We start from the raw sequence: 22,139 nt of genomic DNA, 5'->3' as shown, positions 1-22,139 counted from the left end.
TCAGAAAATATTTTAAAGTTTTTGGTTACAGAATGACAAGACACCAGGCAATATTTCTTAAAATAATTTCTCCAAAACGAAATAAGTGCCTTCAGAAAGTATTCATACCCCTTGACTTATTCCACATTTTGTTGTGTTACAGCCTGAATTCAATATTATTATTTTTTTTTTTGGGGGGCAGATTTATTGAAAATGAAATACAGAAATATCTAATTTACATATGTATTCACACCCCTGAGTCAATACATGTTAGAATCACCTATGGCAGCGAATACAGCTGTGAGTCTTTCTGCTTAAGTCTAAGAGCTTTGCACACCTGGATTTTACAATGTTTGCACATTATTCTTTAAAACAATTCTTCAAGATCTGTCAAGTTGGTTGTTGATCATTGCTAGACAGCCATTTTCAAGTCTTGCCATAGATTTTCAAGCTGATTTAAGTCAAAATTGTAACTACGCCACTCAGGAACATTCAATGTCGTCTTGGTAAGCAGCTCAAGTGTATATTTGGCCTTGTGTTTTAGGTTATTGTCCTGCTTAAAAGTGACTGTCTCCCAGTCTCTGTTGGAAAGCAGACATTTATTTTTTATCCCTAGTCCTTGCCAATGACAAGCATACCCATAACATGATGCAGCCACCACCAATATTGAAAATATGAAGAGTGGTACTCAGTGATGTGTTGTGTTGGATTTGCCCCAAACATAACACTTTGTATTCAGGACATAAAGTTAATTTCTTAGCCACATTTTTGGCCGTTTTCCTTTAGTGCATTATTACAAACATGATGCATGTTTTGGAATATTTATATTCTGCACAGGCGTCCTTCTCTTCACTCTGTCATTTAGGTTAGTATTGTGGAGTAACTACAATGTTGTTTATCCATCCTCAGTTTACTCCTATCACAGCCATTCAACTTTGTAACTGGTTTAAAGTCACCATTGTCCTCATGGTGAAAAAAAATGGTTTCCTTCCTCTCCTGCAACTGAGTTAGGAAGGACACCTGTATCCTTGCAGTGACTGGGTGTATTGATAGTGTAATTAATAACTTCACTATGCTCAAAGGGATATTCAATGTCTGCTTTATTTTTACCCATCTACCAATAGGTGCCCTTCTTTGTAAGGCATTGGAAAACCTTCCTCGTCTTTGAATTTGTGTTTGAAACTCACTGCTCTACACCTGCATTACTAGCTGTTTGGGGTTTTAGGCTGGGTTTCTGTACAGCACTTCGAGATATTAGCTGATGTAAGAAGGGCTATATAAAATAAAATTGATTGACTGCTCGACTGAGGGACCTTACAGATAATTGTATGTGTGGGGTACAGAGATGAGGTATTCTTTCAAAAATCATGTTAAACACTACTATTACACACAGAGTCCATGCAACTTATGTGACTTGTTAAGCAGATTTTATTCTCCTGAAGTTATTTAGGCTTGCCATAACAAAGGGGTTGATTACTTATTGACTCAAGACATTCCAGCTTTTCATTTCTATCACATTTGTAAAAATGTCCACTGACATTATGAGGTATTGTGTGTAGGTCAGTGACACATCTAAATGTATTCCATTTTACATTCAGGCTGTAACATAACAAAATGTGGAAAAAGTCAACGGGTGTGAATACTTTCTGAAGGCTAAGTGAGATGTGGAAAATAGTTGGCAGAAGTCTTCACTTCAACATTATTGTGTTTTGGTGTTTTTCTAATACCTTTTAAGACTTTTTTAGAGACGATCTGTGTGACCAGAAATCAAAGCCTTTCCTTATTCCACATTTTTAGGATGGAAAATGTTTGAAAAATGTACCATGCCTTAATTTCCCAAAAATATAGACTCTTGGCTTTCATTTGACACCAAATTTGATAACTTCGTATAAATTTCACGTTGCTGCTAATGGGTCCTTTTACATGGAAATGACATGCGACAGCAGGGAGAAAAGGGAATTTAAAAAAAAATCTATTTTAGTCATGCTGCCTCAGAAATCCATGACAACCCCACTTACAACATTATGCACAGTCAGGGTAAAAGGGAGTCCATAAAAGGCCTGTTAAAGTTTAGTGTGCCTGGCTAGCACAAGAACTGTCACATGGGTTGTACACTAAAGTACAATGTGTTTAGAAATAAGAACATCCTCCTTATTGATTTGACTGGCTGTTACTACAGTACAGATATATGTATTGATTGACTGTTATAGGTATTGTGTTGGTCCTATTTATTTTGCCTGTCTGTGTTATTGGAGTCGAGAATAAGTTCACACTGTAGGCCAACACACACAGACTGCATGCCATTTTCATTTAAATTGATTGTCTGTCTCATACAGCAGCAAGGAATGGCCTTGTCATCAGTGGCTTTGTTTCTCGTGACAACTGACGTCACAGTTGTTTATAATCAAACAACCATAATCCCCCCAAAAAATTGTAAAGTGGTTATCCCACTGGCTATAGGGTGAATGCACCAATTTGTGAGTCGCTCTGGATAAGAGCGTCTGCTAAATGACGTAAATGTGCCCTTGAGCAAGGCACTTAACCCTAATTGCTCCTGTAAGTCGCTCTGGATAAGAGCGTCTGCTAAATGACTAAAATGTAAATGTAAATAATGATATGGGTATGGAGTTCATCAAATGATGATGTCATATGAGAAACTTCATAGACACAGGCTAAATTATATTACCAGTGCCTTAGAAAAATGGTAAGACTTTCTAAACAAAATATTGGATATAGCCTACTTCTTATCTACAAATTCTCTTTAAAATACAGTTTGTTCTCTTCTGTAACAGATCTCAGCAATATGGTGCAGGTGGGTGGGTGCAGAACATCAACAGGCCTGTGATGTTGTGAGAAACCTCTCCCGGCAACATGTGTATGCACTCATCAAGTTCCTCAAACGACACAGATCTAAAATAAAATAAACTCATTCTTCTTCTTATCACTACCCAGTCCCTCAGTCAGATTCTCGCTATCAGGCAACACAGGCCTCTCCTGAGCTTCCCTCCCATTGTGGTGAAGGCTAGCTGTGCCTGGGCTCTCTCTAGCTAGCCTAGCGCTATTTGGCATGTAAGCCAGCCAGACGGGTCTCTCACTCTCTCTGTGTAGCATTGTGAACGCCACGGCCCAAGGGTGTCTTATCAGCTGTGCTAATATCAGAGCCTGGGCAGAGATTCCAGTGGTGGAAAACCAACGGCAGCAGCACTCAAACATTTGTCTAGCAGATTGGTGAAGCCACATTGTGCCAGACAGATATCGACTGAGTTTGATCTGGGTAAAGAAAACAGGCAGACTGCGGTGATACTGGATTAATTGTTTTAATTCATCATGTAACCTAGCCTCAAATTTGCAGCGTGTCAAGTTGACCTCAGTCATCCTTTCATACAGTAGCCTAAAGTCTACTCTGAGTAGGTGCAGTGGACTATGGTATCTGTAAATGCTATAGGCTAGGCTACATATAGTGAGGGATCAGGCCTATATACATTTTTGAAGCTTTGGACTACACATCCCATTCAAATGAAGGGTCATTGAAGAAGAAAGAGAATGTAGACCTATGCAATATAAATGTGTGGACATGACTCACCAATAGAGTTCAAAACAGAATGTACCCAAATGTCTCTTAAATTTAGCCTACACATTACTATGAGGGGCTAAACCTTCAGCCACTAAACCTAAACCAACAAAAAGGTCCTGACCTGAGATGCCATCATGGTTTAGAAGCCCTTAAAATGCAATGGGTAAAATAAAAAAAAGATGTTGGAGAAAAGGAATAGCTCAAAGTATTTAAAAAAATCGATCCATGGTGCGGGTAAACGATTCTTGGCCAAATTCCCTAACGACTACAAAACGCATCTGAGAACATTGTTAGTTTCCTCTCAAAGTAGTTAGGGCTAAAAAGACAGGCGATACTGGGCGCCATGCTACTACCATTCTTCTCCAGTGGAAATGTCTGCCTGAATGGAATAATTGAAGGATGCAGGGGTCAGTTTGGAACTTTCAGAGATAATTTGTTCACTCGATTGAGTAGAATGGTCTCTTTTCAAATTGCCTAATAAAAATGAAAGTAGCAGGCCGCCGCTACCAATCTGAAGCAGACATACCGGGCAGCGGATCAAAGTACAAAACAACATCTTTAAGACAGGACTAAGTAACCAATTCATGCTTATAGCTTTTAAAAGATTCCGTTTGTACAGTGATGGCCAATGGCTGGGACAAATCTCAAATGCTGATCTTCCTGCTGCTTTGGGTCTAACAGAGAGCTTGTACAGAACATATGGCTCAACTGGTAGAGCATGGCGCTTGAAATGCCAGGATTGTGCGTTCGATTCCTGGGGCCACCCACATGCTTTGGATAAAGGTGTCTGCTAAATAGCATATTTTATTATTACTATTAGCATCTAGCCTATAAAAAGAAACAGATTCTGACCAGACTTTAGTGTCTCCATGCTTGACAGTAGAGTCCCAATAACCTAAACACAACTATGTCAAATTTTGGCCACGTAAATGAGATTTGAGGTAAAAGTAGGAAACAAAGCGGCAATTGATGATAGGCTAACTCCCCATTCAAAATGTCAGGTCATAACCTCAGTACAATACCGGTATATGCATTTTCATGCTCATGGTTCTCACTTGCAAAATCTCTCACAGACACAGACCCAGCCTTTCCCTCTGGGAGTGGGCAAATAGACATCGGACACTCAAAGGAGCATGTCCTGCTTCTCCAGTCTTTCTGTAGTACATTACAAACTATACTGCAGTAACTTTCTCAAAAAAATTAAGATAATCTTTAGCACTAAGATAATTGATAGGCAATGGAAGAATGATGATCATAATGCTAAAAATGATCTTCATGTTTTTGGGAAGCTCACCCTCTGATCAGCAGCAGCCATGATGACAACTAAGCAGGAGGCAACAGACATTCAGCAATAGCAAAGAAGAACACTACAATCTGTGAGAAGTTGAAGTTATAGGTTCACTGGGGAACCTGCAAAATCACTTTATCCACCTCTAATATGATGCTGAAAGGGCTTTGTATTTGCGACTTGATTGAGGCAATTATCGACACTTCATTCTGTTGGGCCAAATTCATTCTCTGACAGTCTGGGCTACATATTACATATTTCTCTCAACTATTCACATAGGGGCTTACATTTGTGTTAAGTGTATACCACCAGTGTTTAAAAAAATATGGCACACCTGACTCGAGCTGAATTAACTTAGAAGCCTACTAGCTCTCAATATAATTCCTCTGCCACAAATACATTCCGTGCTTTGACTTTGATGTGCACACATGTACATTGGATTTTTTTGAAAGTTGACTAACTAGTTAGAGCTAATGAGTGAATAAACGTGTTGTCAACATAGTTTGACTACAGTGGATAACTTCAAATAGCCATAGACAGAGATATATATATATATATCAATTTCAATGTCGACACGCGTGGCATAACTACGTGACATTTGTCTTGGAATAATATGCTCGAGGCGTCAAATGTTTATGTTCGATGATCAGAACTTTGCATATCACTGGTTCAATCATTTAAAGCACTCAGTGACCCTGCCAACAAAGTGAAACACAAGAATGAAGAAACACAGGATTTTGAGTACGAGCAAGGCTCGAATACCTTACGGATATCTGCCAAATATAGTTATCGGTATCTTAACTTTTACATACATACATTTTCAGTAAATAAATATAATTTCCCACCTTTAAGCGGCACGACGTTAGTAATCATTTTCCTGCAGCTGCAATTGTTTTCCATCCACCCGCTCGCGCAGACAAACGTCAGTTCCTGTTGAGGTAGTTTGATCACATTTCACCAAAATCATATAAAATTGGGAAACAGCGTCACCATGTGGGATAAACAGAAAGTTGACCATAAAATAATCATGCTGGAAAAGTTTGTTGCATTATAGGGATAGACACTGTCTGTCTTGCGACTAAATGTCGACTGCATGAACTTTACAAAAATCCTGTGATCAAAGATCATTAAGTTTTGACTGTAGTCGACTGCAAGTTTCTGCAGTTGCTCTGCACCAACTTCATCCTGCAGCCATCGCCTGCATTGTGGGAGGCTCTATTGTCAACCAATCATTAGTGTGTTTTTGTTTCACCAACGCGAACGTGACCAAAGATGTGACTAAAACAGGAACCAACTTTGCCGCATGGCATGTATACAGTGGATATGTACAAATGAATGATATTTGAGGCTCTCTCTCGCACATATATTTTCAGTTTGTGAGGGAGTGTATGATATTGTGGTTGGAAATGTTTATTTCAACATGATAAAGAACAACTTTTTTAACAATGGCAACACTGCAGTTTGCACTGAGCCTTGTTGTTGGAAAACCACACCACACAGTGTACGACTTTTGGCTGTCGCAGATGCACCTCCCCCGACTTCACTCATCGAATTGCGTCTACAGTCGGTTGCTTTCGCCTTACCAATCAAACGAGCCTTTTGGCTCTGCTGTAATTTCACCATCTTGGCACAGAGTTTGTAAACGGTTAGTGGTATTCGAGATCCTTGGCACGTCTCTACCCTAAACACTAACCCAAACCCTTACTTAAACCTAACTGTTTCAAATTCCAACTTCAGTGGGGGTGACGTCAGAGTTCGGACGTCCCAATGATTCCATTTAGACTTTCCGTTTCTAAACCGAGGCCCAACATCGCAAGACTTCCGGGAACGCTTGTGAAGCAGACTGTAGACCAGACCAAGGTTTGGGGTTTGAGAAGTCGATGGGCGCATTTGAGTGGTAAGGCTAAAGTAACCGACTGTAGACGAAAGTCGAGGAGTGAAGTCAGGGGTCTCAGATCAACATGACAGTGTTGCCAATGTTTATAAAAGTTGTTCTTTATAATGTTGAAATAAACGTTTCCAACCCTCATATCACACACTCACAAACTGAAATCATATGTGTGCATTGTACAATCAATTAGTGCGAGAGAGCCTTAAATGTCACATTCATTTGTATATATATTCACTGTATACATGAATCGCGACAAAGTCGGTTCCTGTTTCAGTCATATCTATGGTCACGTTAGTATGGGTCAAACAAAAACACACTAATGATTGGTTGACAATAGAGCTTCACACAATGCAGACGATAGCTGGAGTATGAAGTTGGTGAAGAGCAACTACAGAAACTTGCCGTCGCTGCAGTCAAAACTTCATGACCTTTGATTTTACATTTACATTTTAGTCATTTAGCAGACGCTCTTATCCAGAACGACTTACAGTTAGTGAATAATTTTTTTTAATACTGGCCCCGTTTGATCACATGATTTTTGTAAAGTTCATGCAGTCGACATGTATGCGCAAGCCGGACAATTTGTATCCCCATAATGCAACACAATTTGAATGACTTGACACAAGTGATCCGCTCAAATGCGCCCAATGAGAGACTCGTAAAATCATTCCTTAGTTGTACCTTTTCTAGAAAGGCACAACCTAGATTCGAGCCAATGTCTGTAGTAGCTGAACATGTTATTACTCCAACCTTGTGAAAGTGACAAACTGATACGTTTTCATTTTAGTCAAAAACAACTTTATATGGAAGGAGTTCCTCTTCCCAGGCCTTACAACGCCTGGATACAGTGGCGTCATGCCCATAGAGGGCACAGGGGCACATGCCCTTTCAGATTTGTCCTGTTTAAAAAATAAAAAATGTTTTGTTGTTGTTGTTTCTCTGTAATAAATACTACTAGCCACCTAGCAATTTTTTAAGTAGGCTTTAGCTAGCCCAGATAGTTATAAGGTTAAGAGATTGGAACCTACAGTTGAAGTCGGAAGTTTACATACACTTAGGTTGGAGTCATTAAAACTCGTTTTTCAACCACTCCACAAATATCTTGATAACAAACTATAGTTTTGGCAAGTCGGTTAGGACATCTACTTTGTGCATGACACAAGTAATTTTTCCAACAATTGTTTACAGACAGATTATTTCACTTATAATTCACTGTATCACAATTCCAGTGGGTCAGAAGTTTACATACACTAAGTTGACTGTGCCTTTAAACAGCTTGGAAAATTTCATAAAATGATGTCATGGCTTTAGAAGCTTCTGATAGGCTAATTGACATAATTTGAGTCAATTGGAGGTGTACCTGTGGATGTATTTCAAGGCCTACCTTCAAACTCAGTGCCTCTTTGCTTGACATCATGGGAAAATCAAAATAAATCAGCCAAGACCTCAGAAAAAAATGGTAGACCTCCACAAGGTTCATCCTTAGGAGCAATTTCCAAACGCCTGAAGGTACCACGTTCATCTGTACAAACAATAGTACGCAAGTATAAACACCATGGGACCACGCAGCCATCATACCACACAGGAAGGAGACGCGTTCTGTCTCCTAGAGATGAACGTACTTTGGTGCGAAAAATGCAAATCAATCCCAGAACAACAGCAAAAAGACCTTGTGAAGATGCTGGAGGAAACAGGTACAAAAGTATCTATATCCACAGTAAAACGAGTCCTGTATCGACATAACCTGAAAGGCCGCTCAGCAAGGAAGAAGCCACTGCTCCAAAACCTCCATAAAAAAGCCAGACTACGGTTTGCAACTGCACATGGGGACAAAGATCGTACTTTTTGGAGAAATGTCCTCTGGTCTGATAAAACAAAAATAGAACTGTTTTGACCATAATGACCATCGGAATGTTTGGAGGAAAAAGGGGGTGGCTTGCAAGCCGAAGAACACCATCCCAACCGTGAAGCACGGGGGTGGCAGCATCATGCTTTGGGGGTGCTTTGCTGCAGGAGGGACTGGTGCACTTCACAAAATAGATGGCATCATGAGGAAGGAAAATTATGTGGATATATTGAAGCAACATCTCAAGACATCAGTCAGAAAGTTAAAGCTTGGTCGCAAATGGGTCTTCCAAATGGACAATGACCCTAAGCATACTTCCAAAGTTGTGGCAAAATGGCTTAAAGGCAACAAAGTCAAGGTATTGGAGTGGCCATCACAAAGCCCTGACATCAATCCTATAGAAAATTTGTGTGCAGAACTGAAAAAGCGTGTGCGAGCAAGGAGGCCTACAAACCTGACTCAGTTACACCAGCTCTGTCAGGAGGAATGGGCCAAAATTCACCCAACTTATTGTGGGAAGCTTGTGGAAGGCTACCCGAAACGTTTGACCCAAGTTAAACAATTTAAAGGCAATGCTACCAAATACTAATTGAGTGTATCTTCTGACCCACTGGGAATGTGATGAAAGTAATAAAAGCTTAAATAAATAATTATCTCTACTATTATTCTGGCATTTCACATTCTTAAAATAAAGTGGTGATCCTAACTGACCTAAGACAGGGAATTTTTACTAGGATTAAATGTCAGGAATTGTGAAAAACTGAGTTTAAATGTATTTGGCTAAGGTGTATGTAAACTTCCGACTTCAACTGTATCTACCAAGAAGCCATTTCAGGCTAACAATCAAGTTAGAGTAGCTAGCTTGTCTAACTATTTTAGCTGGCATGCCTGCTGGCAAGGTTGGTAGACTTTATAAAAGCAAGCAATAACTAAATGTACTGAATAAGACTCACATTCCTTTCAATATTTTAGCAGTTGGTTTCTTTAAAAAAAGAACCACCAGTCAGGAGGATACAGACATCTTAAGAGGTATGCTTAGATATGCAGAAAAATAGACATATTCTTTACATAGAATGAAGCATAATGATAATGGCTCTAGATTACAGGAAAAAGCAGTTTCAGGTGTTTTAAAAATGCTAAATTCTCCAACTTCCGGACGGGGGCCTAGACCCCCTTCAGACCACCCCCAGCCATCCTCACGCAAGTTACTTTGTGCCCTCTAATTTTTTAGGTGCCTGGATGGTATTTTACGCATCAGCTAACCATGTCATATGTTATAGCAATCTTTCAGTCAATGACACAGTCGATGACGTGGCACACAACCATTGGTTGATGCATACAACATCTGAGCAGGGGAATGCTACCATTGATTTGATGGCCTGCACATGCGCAGTTGGGCGAGAGACAATCGTTAGACCTGATGGCGTGTTTCTGCGCATGAGCTTAGCTAGCCAATGTCACCATGACACCGGGCACATTTGAGTGGTAAGGCTCAAGCAACCGACTGTAGACGAAAGTCGAGGAGTGACTTTGGGGGATGTGCAACTGCGACAGCCGAAAGTCGGACACTAATGTGGTTATCCAATAGCAAGGCCCAGATCAACATGGCAGTGTTGACATTGTTTATAAAAGTTTTTCTTTCTTTCTATGTCTCCAACCCCCGGTGAAGTTTGTTCCTGTTCCAGTCATGTCTTTGATCACGTTTGCGTGGGTAAAAAATTTGTAATGATTGGTTGACAATAGAACCTCCCACAATGCAGGCCATGGCTGCAAGATGAAGTTGGCGAAAAGTAACTGCAGAAACATTCAGTCGACTGCAGTAAAAACTTCATGACCTTTGTATTTGATCGCATGATTTTTGTAAAGTTCATGCAGTCTTTTTTATGTATGATTTATTTTTATTTTTATATTGTCACATACACCGGATAGGTGCAGTGAAATGTGTTGTTTTAGTAAGCTAATATATGGAATAGTTTTAAGATGGTCATACCATGGATCATTTAGCTATTTTATTTAGAATTTTAGGACCCCTGTATATATTAAAGAAAAAAGTGATAAAATGTTGAATTTGGCCTTTACTACTATAGCCCATAGAAACACATTGAATAACACATTCATAAATGGCAACAAAAAAAATGACAGTCAAAAAATAAATCATAAGGAATAAGGTTTTGAATTGTCTGTCCTATATCTAGGAGATATAAGAAAGCTCAGGAAATATTATTGTTTTTCGGACACATATTTAACCCCTTTTTTTTGTTTGCACAAAACTACCTCCGACCTGCCGCCCCAGTCGACATGTTGTTGGTGCAAGTCGAACCATTTTTATAACCATAAAGCTTAAATCAAACAGATGCTGAGACGCACGCGATAGTCCGGTGTCCCACTGTGACATATCTACTTGGCTCTGAGACCACCATCGGCCGAAGTCGCACAGCCCGAACGCACACCTTGCCCGCCACAATTCCCAATCAACGCAGCTCCGGTATGCTTCCTCTATTCATTTGAATGTGTTGCCAGTTGGAGAAATTACTTGAGCTGCGCTGAGAATGAGAAAAGTATGAAAGCCAACAGTCCAATATTCTAGAACACTACTGTGCATACGCATACACGTTCTGGACTATGATAAACCCTTAACTTCTACAGATTCACCATCGAGAGTATTCTGTCGGGCTGTATCACCGCCTGGTATGGCAACTGCACCGCCCGCCCACAACCTGCCTGCTCTCTAGGACATCTACAGTACCGGTGTTACAGGAAGGCTAAGAAGATCATCAAGGACCTTTAGCCACCCGAGCCACGGCCTGTTCACCCCGCTACCATCTAGAAGGCGGAGACAGGGTGCATCAAAGCTGGGACCGAGAGACAGCTTCTATTTCCAGGCCATCAGACTGTTAAACAGTCATCACTAGCTGGCTACCACCCGGTACTCTACCCTGCACCTTAGAGACTGCTGCCCTATGTACTCTACATAGAGTCATTGAACACCAGTCACTCTACTAAAGTTTACATACCGTTTTACCCACTTTATATGTACATACTGTATTCTAGTCATGACTCATCCTATATAAATACTGATGTACTTTTCTATTCATATACTGTCCATAATGTCAATACACACCATATTCTCAGAGTACTCTGGTCTCTTGGCCCTCCCACCCCTACGGGAGTGCAGCTCCCGCTCAGCCCAGTCCAAGCTCTTCTCTGTCCTGGCACCCCAATGGTGGAAGCAGCTTCCCCCTGAAGCTAGGACAGCAGAGTCCCTGAACATCTTCCTGAAAACATCTGAAACCCAACCTCTTCGAAGAGTATCTTAAATTTTTCCACAGCACCCCGACGCACACCCCCTCCTCTACCCCCCTTCCCAACCCCGAAAAAATACAATGCATAATGCCTTTTTGTAAACTAACACTCACACTTGACTTTTTTACCCCTTACTAGCGCTGACTTTTCTGATAGAAAAAATCTACTTACTATGACTGTGATGTGATTTTCCCACATAGCTATTTTAAGATGAATGCACAAACTGCAAGTACATCTGCATAAGAGCGTCGGCTAGATGACTAAAATGTCAAATGTAAATATATATTTATATTCCGGTCTCTGATATTGCTCATTCTGATATGTCTTAATATCTTTCTTTTTTTAAACTTTGGATTATGTGTGTATTGTCATTGTATTGCTAGATGTTACTGCACTGTTGGAGCTAGAAACATAAGCATTTTGCTGCACCTACGTTAACATCTACAGATCTGTGTACGCAACCAATAAACTTTGATTGTATTTTATTTAATGCAACACACTTTGAAAGGCGGTGATCCGCTCGAATACGCCCATCACCTACAAACGTGATCGTGGATTTCATATATTCATACTAAACCATATTTGTTCTTGGTTCACACAGGTTTGTAAACGCCACGTACATTTAGCTCTATAGCACCTTGACCAACACATTTGAGGAACAGTTTGACTGACACACCTTCTGCCCAACTGGCTGCCAATGCGACTATTTTACAACGCGAAGAGAATATTTCTACCCTATGAGGATAGTTGAGGGTGGGGCGTTCCCATGGCAATTAGCTGTTAGGTTGATCTTATTAATAGGAAGGGTTGTCACTAGTTACCACATCCATAAAAATAAAAATTCATGATTTTTGTTGTTGCTTTTTGGTCTTAATTTAAGGTTAGGGTTAGACATAAGGTTAGTAGGGTGGGTAAGGTTATGGGTTGGGTTAGCTTAAAAATCAGATATTAAGAACCAAACTATTTTTTATAAATAGGCGGTGTTTAGCCATAATTATGACTCTGTGACTGTGGTAACTAGTGACGACCACACTGGTTTGGAAGAGGCTCTGGCCGGTGTAAAGTGCATGACAGCTGAAAACAGACTCCAGTCTTTTTAACGTTTGGATGAATTAACGTTTCAAAAGCGTAACGTGACAGAAAATAACGGAAAAGGGGCAGCTGTCAAAGTAAGTTTCTGTTTCTCTTAGCTTTTAAATGACATGTTTATTATAATGATATTATGGCAAATGACAATTCAGTAGTTGGACATTGCCAGTTGAAGGGAAATCCGACTTGCATCATCATGCAGCATGCATCATCTATCCACAGCCTACTTGTTCGACACTTCAGTAGTTATTATGCTGTTTCCTGTATTTCTTACACATATAGCAGAGCTCATTTATTATCAAGAATATTATCAAGAAAGACCCACAAAAGGGACCTGGTAAAATTAGATAGTTAGATAATAGATGTAACAACAGGTTAAAAACTACTGGATGCTGCTGCTGATGTGGTCGTGTCAAGAAGTTCTACCTAAACAGGTTGACAAGGTTCTCTTTCAGGTGTCAAAGCCCACGAGAACTGGGCCACGTTCAGTTACCAAACGTTGTCGAACGTTGCAGATAGAAATGCCTTGAACAGAGCCGACATGATGCCTTGTTTTACATGTCGGAGAGGCATTTTTGTCCTACATAACATATTTATATCTGAACGTTCCAAAACGTTGTGTCCTGCTGAAAACACCCCCTGGTTTATCCCACAGACACGTGAGTGGCACAATCGCCACTGTTTTCTTTTGGTGGGGAGGTTACTGTGGAGATTGAGATTAAACTGGTTTAACATTTTACTTGTCAACACATTGGTCAATAGGGAGGAGTGGGTGTGGGTTCACTGGTTCCAAAAGCAATGGCCCATTTCCCAGGCCAGTGAGCTTACTGTAAGAAGGTGATGTTTACTGAATAATAGTACACTATAAACATATGAAACATTTAGGAATGTAATATACCCTATATACATAAAGAGCTCCATTGGCAACTGGCAATATCAATTATGTACCTATAGGCTCAAACAGATGCTGTACATCTTGCCATTTTATGTCTGTGAAAAATAGATTAGTGTTATTTCATTTTACCAACTGTGAAATATGACATTTGTCTGTTTGACCATCAGCAATTTCTCATAGTTTCCCTTGAAGCAGCTGTTGTGTAGCCAATAAACCTTAGCCTGGTGATGTTCTGCTGTGTACTTTCCCTTGAAGCAGCTGTTGTGTAGCCAATAAACCTTAGCCTGGTGATGTTCTGCTGTGTACTTTCCCTTGAAGCAGCTGTTGATGTAGCCACTTATTAACCTTAGGCTGGTGATGTTCTCCTGTGTACACAGATGTTGTGGAGTAAAGCCTTCTGCCTCTGCGCTGTGCTCATCCTGAGCCTGTGGTTCTGTGTGGAAGCAGTGCCCATTGCTGTGGACAAGACTAAAGTGGAAACCCCAGAGCAGAAACTGGAGGCGCCACAGAGTGTGGTGAGTGGAGTGTGTGTTGCAGTACTTATCATCAATTTGGGCTGCAGGAAATTGAAGGAGGTTTAGACCTAGGCCACATTAATCCAATGTAAACCCCTCCCATTTCATCTCTGTCCCACTTACGCACTACAATGTGGATTTGGACTGTTTTTTTGTTTCAGGACACCGGGCTTCACTATGACCGCTACCTTAGGGAAGTCATTGATTTCCTGGAGAAGGACCAGCATTTCAGAGAGAAGCTCCACAATACAGACATGGAGGACATTAAGGTACCCCAGCAGCTACAGCATTTGCAGGGTCATGTTCATTAGGCAACAAACTGACAAAAACAAACTGACAAACAGCGAGGGACTACTCGGACTTGTCCAATAAGAAATACTCATTTTAATTTTCTGTTGCAAAACATTTAACTGTTCGTTGCATGCCCTAATGAACATGACCCAGCTGGACTTCTGGTCGGTTTCCATTTATTGTTATTGGCCACTCGAAAATCCCTGGTTGCTTTTGTTTCTGAGCAGCAAGGCAAGCTGGCCAAAGAGCTGGACTTTGTCGGCCATCACGTGAGGACCAAACTCGACGAGTTGAAGAGGCAGGAGGTGAACAGGCTACGGACGCTCATCAAAACTAAACAAGACGTTGAGGGAGGGCATGGTACGCTGGTCTGTTGTTCAAATATGTCCTTTCCTGTCCAACTGGCAGCCATACTATCAGCAGGAACATTTGTCCACTTGACAGGACATATGATGCAATGCACCACCAACATCCTAAGCTTGATATAGTTCGTCACATAGGAAAATGGAAGTGCCTTGAGGCTATTGTGCAAGTAAATAGGAACGTGTCACATGTTGTGAAATGTCCATATTGACACATTTTGGAAGAGGGGTTGAGGTACTACTAACAAGCATGGTCTTGCACTCAAACAAGACCATGCTTATATTGGGACTGCCAAAAATACCTGGCTGCGGTCACCGCCAAAGCAAACGTGCGGTCGAGAGTCAGTCATCAAAACAATCTCTCAACTGCTTGTGAATTTTTAGCACAATCATTGTCCAATATCCACAATATCAATAACTGCTTGGTGTTATCATTCAAAAGAGGTGTTGAGTGACTCGTTCATTATTGTTAAGAGGGGATTTTAATGTACAATATTCTAGAGTAAAGGTCACTATAATTTATTACAAACACATAATTAATTACAATGATTAAATTGTGGATACATTTGAGCTGTAAGTACACAATTACCTCATTATATAAAGTATGCACATACATTTTGGCAGCAGTTGTCAGCAAGCAACTTGTAACCACTTAAAACGTACAGTATTAGTTTCCCTCCTAATAGGAACCTTCTCTCCTTTTCCCCCCCAGAAATGAACCACAAGGCGCTGCTCAAGCAGTTTGAGTACATGAACCACATGAACCCACACACCTTCGAAGTGGAGGACCTGGATAAGCTTATTAAATCGGTAGGAATGTCGTTTATACACACACTACACCATGATGCAATGTTTAAAATGGCTACACAACGGTTCTTGAAACCACCCTGCTCAGAACTTGTGGTTCATGGACCAAAATTAAACCAGGGTCCATACTCAAAAAAGAGAATTTAAAAGTTCACACACTGACAATGGCCTTACAGCTGAAATGTTTGCTCTGCACTTGATGCCTCTTGAATGAATAAGCATAAAATAACTTTTAAACTCTGGTGAACTAGGACATCCATTTTGAGCCAACAGCCCAAAGGGGTTATAGCCTTGAAGCTAACTTGTTGTTTGAATAGCAAATGTATTGGAAAGTTCATCCTAACCATGCACGCCACGTACATGTGCTCTATCTGGTGACGTTAGACCATGGAAAAACGTTTAGAGGATGACAGTGTCCCCAGGACGTTTTATATAGTCGATTTGACCTATAGAGGTCTTTGAATTACCTTTTTAATGCCTTTTTGTTGGGTTTTGTTCAAAGGTTTTGCTCCTCTTTATCCGTGGTGAACAAATTAATGTTTTTGTTGCTATTAACAAACCTGAGCTTTCACTTGTAGATGTAATTACACAGAGGCATTGAAGCATTCTGAGCTATTTGTCCTTTGTTGGAGAGAGCTGGCTTGCCAGAGGTAAATGCCCAATTCAGCTTTGACAGTTGAGAGAGAGCCTGGGGTTGTGTGTGAACTAAACTTGAAAATTCAGGATTTCTCCTTGGTAAAGAAGGACGCAAACCTAGTTCCTGTTTTTCTTAATATCTGAATTAAGACTATTTTGCACATTTACACTGAACTAAAAGTGATTTCAGTTTGAACTCTGACCTTTCCAGCGCCTAATGAGAATCCTTTGGTACCGTGCTACTTCTAACTGATGAGTCTGAAATCAGTGATGTTATGTGAACTAATATAATTTGCACTTAAAACTAATCATCAAGAGCATGTCACATCTTTCTCAGTCTCTTCTATAATAGTCTCTATCCACATTTGTTATTGGTTTGAAATCCCTCCAGGTGCATGGATAACTAATCTCTGACACAGAACAATGGGCTTAAATAGTATTTATTTTGCTCAATTCCATATCTACCCAGATCTAAAGCCTTTTCAGAAGTATCTAAGGCTAGGGGTTGAATTTAAATTGTGCTTTTGTTTTCATTTGTGCAGTTCTCATTCTCTCCTTTTCATGGTTGATATATAGGCTACCAGTGACCTGGAAAACTATGACAAGGAGCGGCACGAGGAGTTTAAGAGGTACGAGATGATGAAGGACCACAAGAGGAAGGAGCACCTGAAGAACCTCGATGAGGAGCATCGCAAAGACGAGGAGCAGCACTACGAAGAGCTGAGGAAGAAACACGCAGACCATCCCAAAATCAACCACCCTGTAAGACATTTATCCTAATACTATAACTAAACCCCAAATCAAACACCCTGTAAGACATTTACCCTGATACTATAACTAAACCCCAATTCAACCACCCTGTAAGACATTTACCCTGATACTATAACTAAACCCCAAATCAACCACCCTGGAAGACATTTACCCTGATACTATAACTTAACACACATTCAACCACCCTGTAAGACTTTTACAATGATACCATAATTAAACCCTCTATATTTATTCAAAGGAGCATCAAGTTCATCACCATGCACTTTCACCACCCTGTGAAGTTCATCATAACATTATAACTTATTTAATATATAGCCTTATAAACTGTGCATGCTTTTCCAAGTTGCAGTGGGAGGACCACACAACATAGCATTGCTTGACTGCAAATTTACTGCAACATGATGGTTAGGCCTATTCTATCAACAATTGCGCAAAACATAGTTTCCACTGCCAATTTTGTTGCATGATACGTTTCACCGACAAAAAAAATAATCCACCCGTCGAGCATATTTTGTTTTCTCAATATTTAGGAAAGTTTACAGACAATTTGCTGTTTCCATCAAGCCTGTTGTAAAAATGTTTTATCCAACAGCCACTTTATTCGCATAAAAAGGGTTGGGCGGAAACACGAATACAGTAACTAAACCCCAAATCAACCACCCTATTGGACATTTACAATGACACTATGACTAAACCCAAAATGAATCTCCATGTAAGACATTTACCTTGATAATCAACCACCCTCTAAGATATTTCAGTGATATTAAACCCCAAATTATTGAACCCCAAATTAACTAGCCTTTTTGTGCTGTAGACCTATACCATATGAGTTGGCTATACAGCACAAACAGATCTAGGACCAGGCTAGAAATTAACCACCCTGTAGGAATTTACAGTGATACTAATCTAATACTAAGAAAGACTCTGTTACTGGCCAATGTGTGACATTGGGATAAACATTTCAAAATGGTTTGAAACTAAAGTAAAACATATTTTTATGCAGTTCCACATGTATATTTAGAGGAATATATGCAAATTGGCCCATAACTCCACCTATACAACAACATAGGCCTAGGACTATGCAGTGCCTTCAGAAAGTATTCACACCCCTTGACTTTTTCCACATTTTGTTGTGTTACAGCCTGAATTTTTGGTCACTGGCCTACACACAATACCCTTTAACGTCAAAGTGGAAATATGTTTTTTGACATTTTTACAAATTCATTAAAATGAAAAGCTGAAATGTCTTGAGTCAATAAGTATTCAACCCCTTTGTTATGGCAAGCCTAAATAAGCTCAGGAGTAAACATTTGCTTAACAAGTCACATAATAAGTTGCATGGACTCACTCTGGGTGCAAATAATAGTGTTTAACATGATTTTGGAATGGCTACCTCATCTCTGTACCCCTCACATACAATTATCTGTAAGGTCCCTCGGTCAAGCAGTGAATTTCAAACACAGATCCAACCACAAAGACCAGGGAGGTTTTCCTATGCCTCACAAAGAAGGGCACCTATTGGATGGGTAAAAAAAAAAAAAAAGACATTGAATATCCCTTTGAGCATGGTGAAGTTATTAATTAAACATTGGATGGTGTATCAATACACCCAGTCACTACAAAGATACAGGCGTCCTTCCTAACTCAGTTTCCGGAGAGGAAGGAACCAGCTCAGGGATTTCACCTTGAGGCCAATGGTGACTTTAAAACAGTTACAGAGTTGAATGGCTGTGATAGAAAAAAACGGAGGATCAAATAAAATGTTATTGGTCATATACGCCTAATATAACCGGTGTAGACTTTACAGTGAAATGCTTACTTACGAGCGCATTCCCAACAGTGCAGAGTTAAAAAGTAAGACAAATGTTTGCTAAATAAAAAAGGAAATAGTAAAAAAAAAGAAGAAAAAAAAGGCTATAGATAAGGAGTACCAGTACCGAGTCAATGTGCAGGGGTACGAGATAGTTGAGGTAATTGAGGTAATACAGTGTGGGTAGGGGTAAAATATGCATGTGTGTGTGTGTGTGTTTGAGCATATGTAGTGTGTGTGTGTCATTGTACAGTAGTATGTGTTAGTGTGTGGGTAGATTCTAGTGAGTGTGCATTGAGTAAGTGCAAAACAATTAAGACAATAAGTTACTCCACAATACTAACCTAATTGACAGTGAAAAGAAGGAAGCCTGTACAGAATACAAATATTCAACAACATGCATCCCTGTTTGCAATAAGGCACTAAAGTAAAACTGCAAAAAATGTGGCAAAGAAATGAACTTTATGTCCTGAATACAAAGCATTATGTTTGGGGCAAATACAACACAACACATCAATGAGTACTACTTTTCCTATTTTCAAGCATGGTGCTGGATGCATCATGTTATGGGTATGCTTGTCATCTGCAAGGATTAGGGAGTTTTTCTAGGATAAAAATAAATGGAATAGAGCCTTGATGCTTTCTCAGTTAAATCTAACGAGACCCTGCTTTAAATCAAGCAGACATTAAACGATGATCAACAAATTCGCTAGGGATATTAGATCCAACGTGGATCCAGGCATAACTGTCTTCACCAGCATAACGAATGAGACACCAAAATATTCTGGACATTCCTTTTTTCCAGCACTTGGGCTGTTGTTGTATCGAATGCACTATCACAACAGCTGTTCGTCACGTGACTGTCATTCAGAAAATGTATTCCTGGATCAGATGATGATGTGTGAAAATATCGCTGTGTAATTAAACAGCTCAACAACAAATGCGCATCCAACAAGTATTCAGAGCCGGCTGTAGACAATGATAAACTAGGGGTAAATCTGATTTTCTACATTTTGATGCCATATTTATAATTATATAAAATATATGCAACTAATTTTCCACCAACAGGTTTCTGTGCCAATGCACCACACAACCAATAAACAAAACATACCGACTTCGGGCACTTCAATATCATGGTTTGCATTTTCAACACCACAATAAATAGACTATGTCAATCTCAACAAACAGAACATACATCCCTCCCTACCTTTTAACCAGTATTGAAGGCTTGGCTTGACAATCTCCGAAAGTCATTAAACTTTTTGGTGTTTTGTAACATATGTCTCTTTCCATTTATCAATTGGCAGCTGCACAGTTTGGAGTGATTGATTGATCGATTTTATTTGTCAGTAAACATTTTTTATCATATATACACACAAAGATTTTAAAAAGTGACCGGGATTGCACAATAAAGTCGGGATTTATTTCCATTGTTGTCCCTATTTGGTTCATATATACATATACAATGACATAGATACAGACACATTACAGAGATAGAGACTAAAAAATGCTCAACCTCCAGATGTGTATGAGGGGGGAGTTTAAGTACAATTCTTACAAGCTTGTTTGGCTGGTAGCTTATTCTTTAGATGATTGGGGCTGCTGGTGAACCACAATGTGCAGACATAATCAAAGTGACACTGGACTAGCGCACTTGCCAGAGTCTTTAGGGTGTCTATAGCTAGGTTTCCATTCAATTGGCGACAGATTTTCATGTGAATATTTTTCATAAAAACGATATGCCATTTCAGAGTTTCCTTTAGGAAAATTTGGCGCCGGACAACATGACAGGGAAGACCTTCATTTACCGGACATTTGAGAAATTTACCGGACATCCATATGCGTTCAGATCTGACCTGGCGCAGCCAGCGCCATCAATAAACAAGGGATGTTGGCCAAATGAGCCACATTAACCTCTTAAGGATCGGACCTTTTTTTTTTCAATTTTCGCCTAAAATGACATACCCAAATCTAACTGCCTGTAGCTCAGGACCTGAAGCAAGGATATGCATATTCTTGATACCATTTGAAAGGAAACACTTTGAAGTTTGTGGAAATGTAGGAGAATATAACACATTAGATCTGGTAAAATATAATACATCTTTGAAATGAAGAGAAAGGCCACAATATAATATTCCAGTTTAGGCGCAATTTAGATTTTGGCCACTAGATGACAGCAGTGTGTGTGCAAAGTTTCAGATTGATCCACTGAAGCATTGCAATACTGGACTATTTTGTATCAAGTCTGCCCAAATGTACTGAATTGGTCAATTGATACATTTTCAAGTATATAACTATAGAGAACATACAAAAATGATATGGTAATACAAAATGTAAGTTACACACTCCCAGGAATGTCATACATGATGGATCATTAGCTTATACACTAACTTTCACACATCTAGATGGCCGGGCGGGGTGGGTGTGGAGCCAGAGACAGCAAGGGTTCAAACTGTAGAACCCAGTTCCTACATTTGAATATAAAAATTGATTTTATCAAACAAAACTATGCTACATTTTATCTCTGGGACCCTCAGGATGACAAATCAGAGCAAGATTACTGAATGTAAGTACATTATTTACCTTCAGAGGTGAATGCATCAAACCAGTTGCCGTGATATGTGTTCTGTTGTTGTGCACTCTCCTCATACAATAGCATGGTATTTTTTTCACTGTAATAGCTACTGTAAATTGGACAGTGCAGTTAGATTAACAAGAATTTAAGCTTTCTGCCCATATAAGATATGTCTATGTCCTGGAAAGTTTGCTGTTACTTACAACAGTCATGCTAATCACATTAGCGCACGTTAGCTCAACCGTCCCGTGGAGGATGAAAACAGCTATAACAAATTACAAAATCACTATTCCGTGTGTTTCGATGTGTAGCATATGCAAAACATATTAGCAACATCCCCCCCCCCCCTCTAAAATAACAATTGTCCACCTCTAGGTTCAGCTGTCAGAGATTTGAGTACTAAATGGATCAGGGCATTGCATGCATAGGCCTTTAGGCTTAGGTGTCCACTGTATGATATTCATATTTTTATATATATATTGTGATGTCACGAGAGGCTGTGTCCTG

The 22,139-nt window shown here is 39.8% G+C and overlaps 2 protein-coding genes across 2 annotated transcripts in view; one reads left to right on the top strand and one right to left on the bottom strand.

Annotated features, from left to right (window-relative positions):
- The window catches only part of LOC121532078 (phosphatidylinositol 4-phosphate 3-kinase C2 domain-containing subunit alpha), a 56,093-nt gene extending 50,327 nt beyond the window's left edge, over nucleotides 1-5,766 (bottom strand). The window contains exon 1 of the mRNA XM_041837758.1: nucleotides 5,687-5,766. The gene's annotated coding sequence lies outside the window, so the exon portion shown is untranslated. The remainder of the gene's footprint in view (nucleotides 1-5,686) is intronic.
- Nucleotides 5,767-12,857: 7,091 nt separating this feature from the next.
- LOC123482537 (nucleobindin-2-like) lies at nucleotides 12,858-18,347 on the top strand. The gene is made up of 6 exons (XM_045210687.1): nucleotides 12,858-13,050; nucleotides 14,243-14,380; nucleotides 14,542-14,649; nucleotides 14,899-15,031; nucleotides 15,746-15,843; nucleotides 17,053-18,347. The coding sequence occupies exons 2-6, from the start codon at nucleotides 14,243-14,245 to the stop codon at nucleotides 17,254-17,256; spliced, it is 681 nt and encodes a 226-aa protein (XP_045066622.1). The 5' UTR covers nucleotides 12,858-13,050; the 3' UTR covers nucleotides 17,257-18,347.
- Nucleotides 18,348-22,139: the final 3,792 nt, after the last annotated feature.

This window comes from Coregonus clupeaformis, chromosome 35 (assembly GCF_020615455.1).
Source record: "Coregonus clupeaformis isolate EN_2021a chromosome 35, ASM2061545v1, whole genome shotgun sequence".
Lineage (NCBI taxonomy): Eukaryota > Metazoa > Chordata > Actinopteri > Salmoniformes > Salmonidae > Coregonus > Coregonus clupeaformis.
The sequence above is the reverse complement of the archived record's forward strand: the minus strand, read 5'-3'. Positions and strand labels throughout refer to the sequence as shown.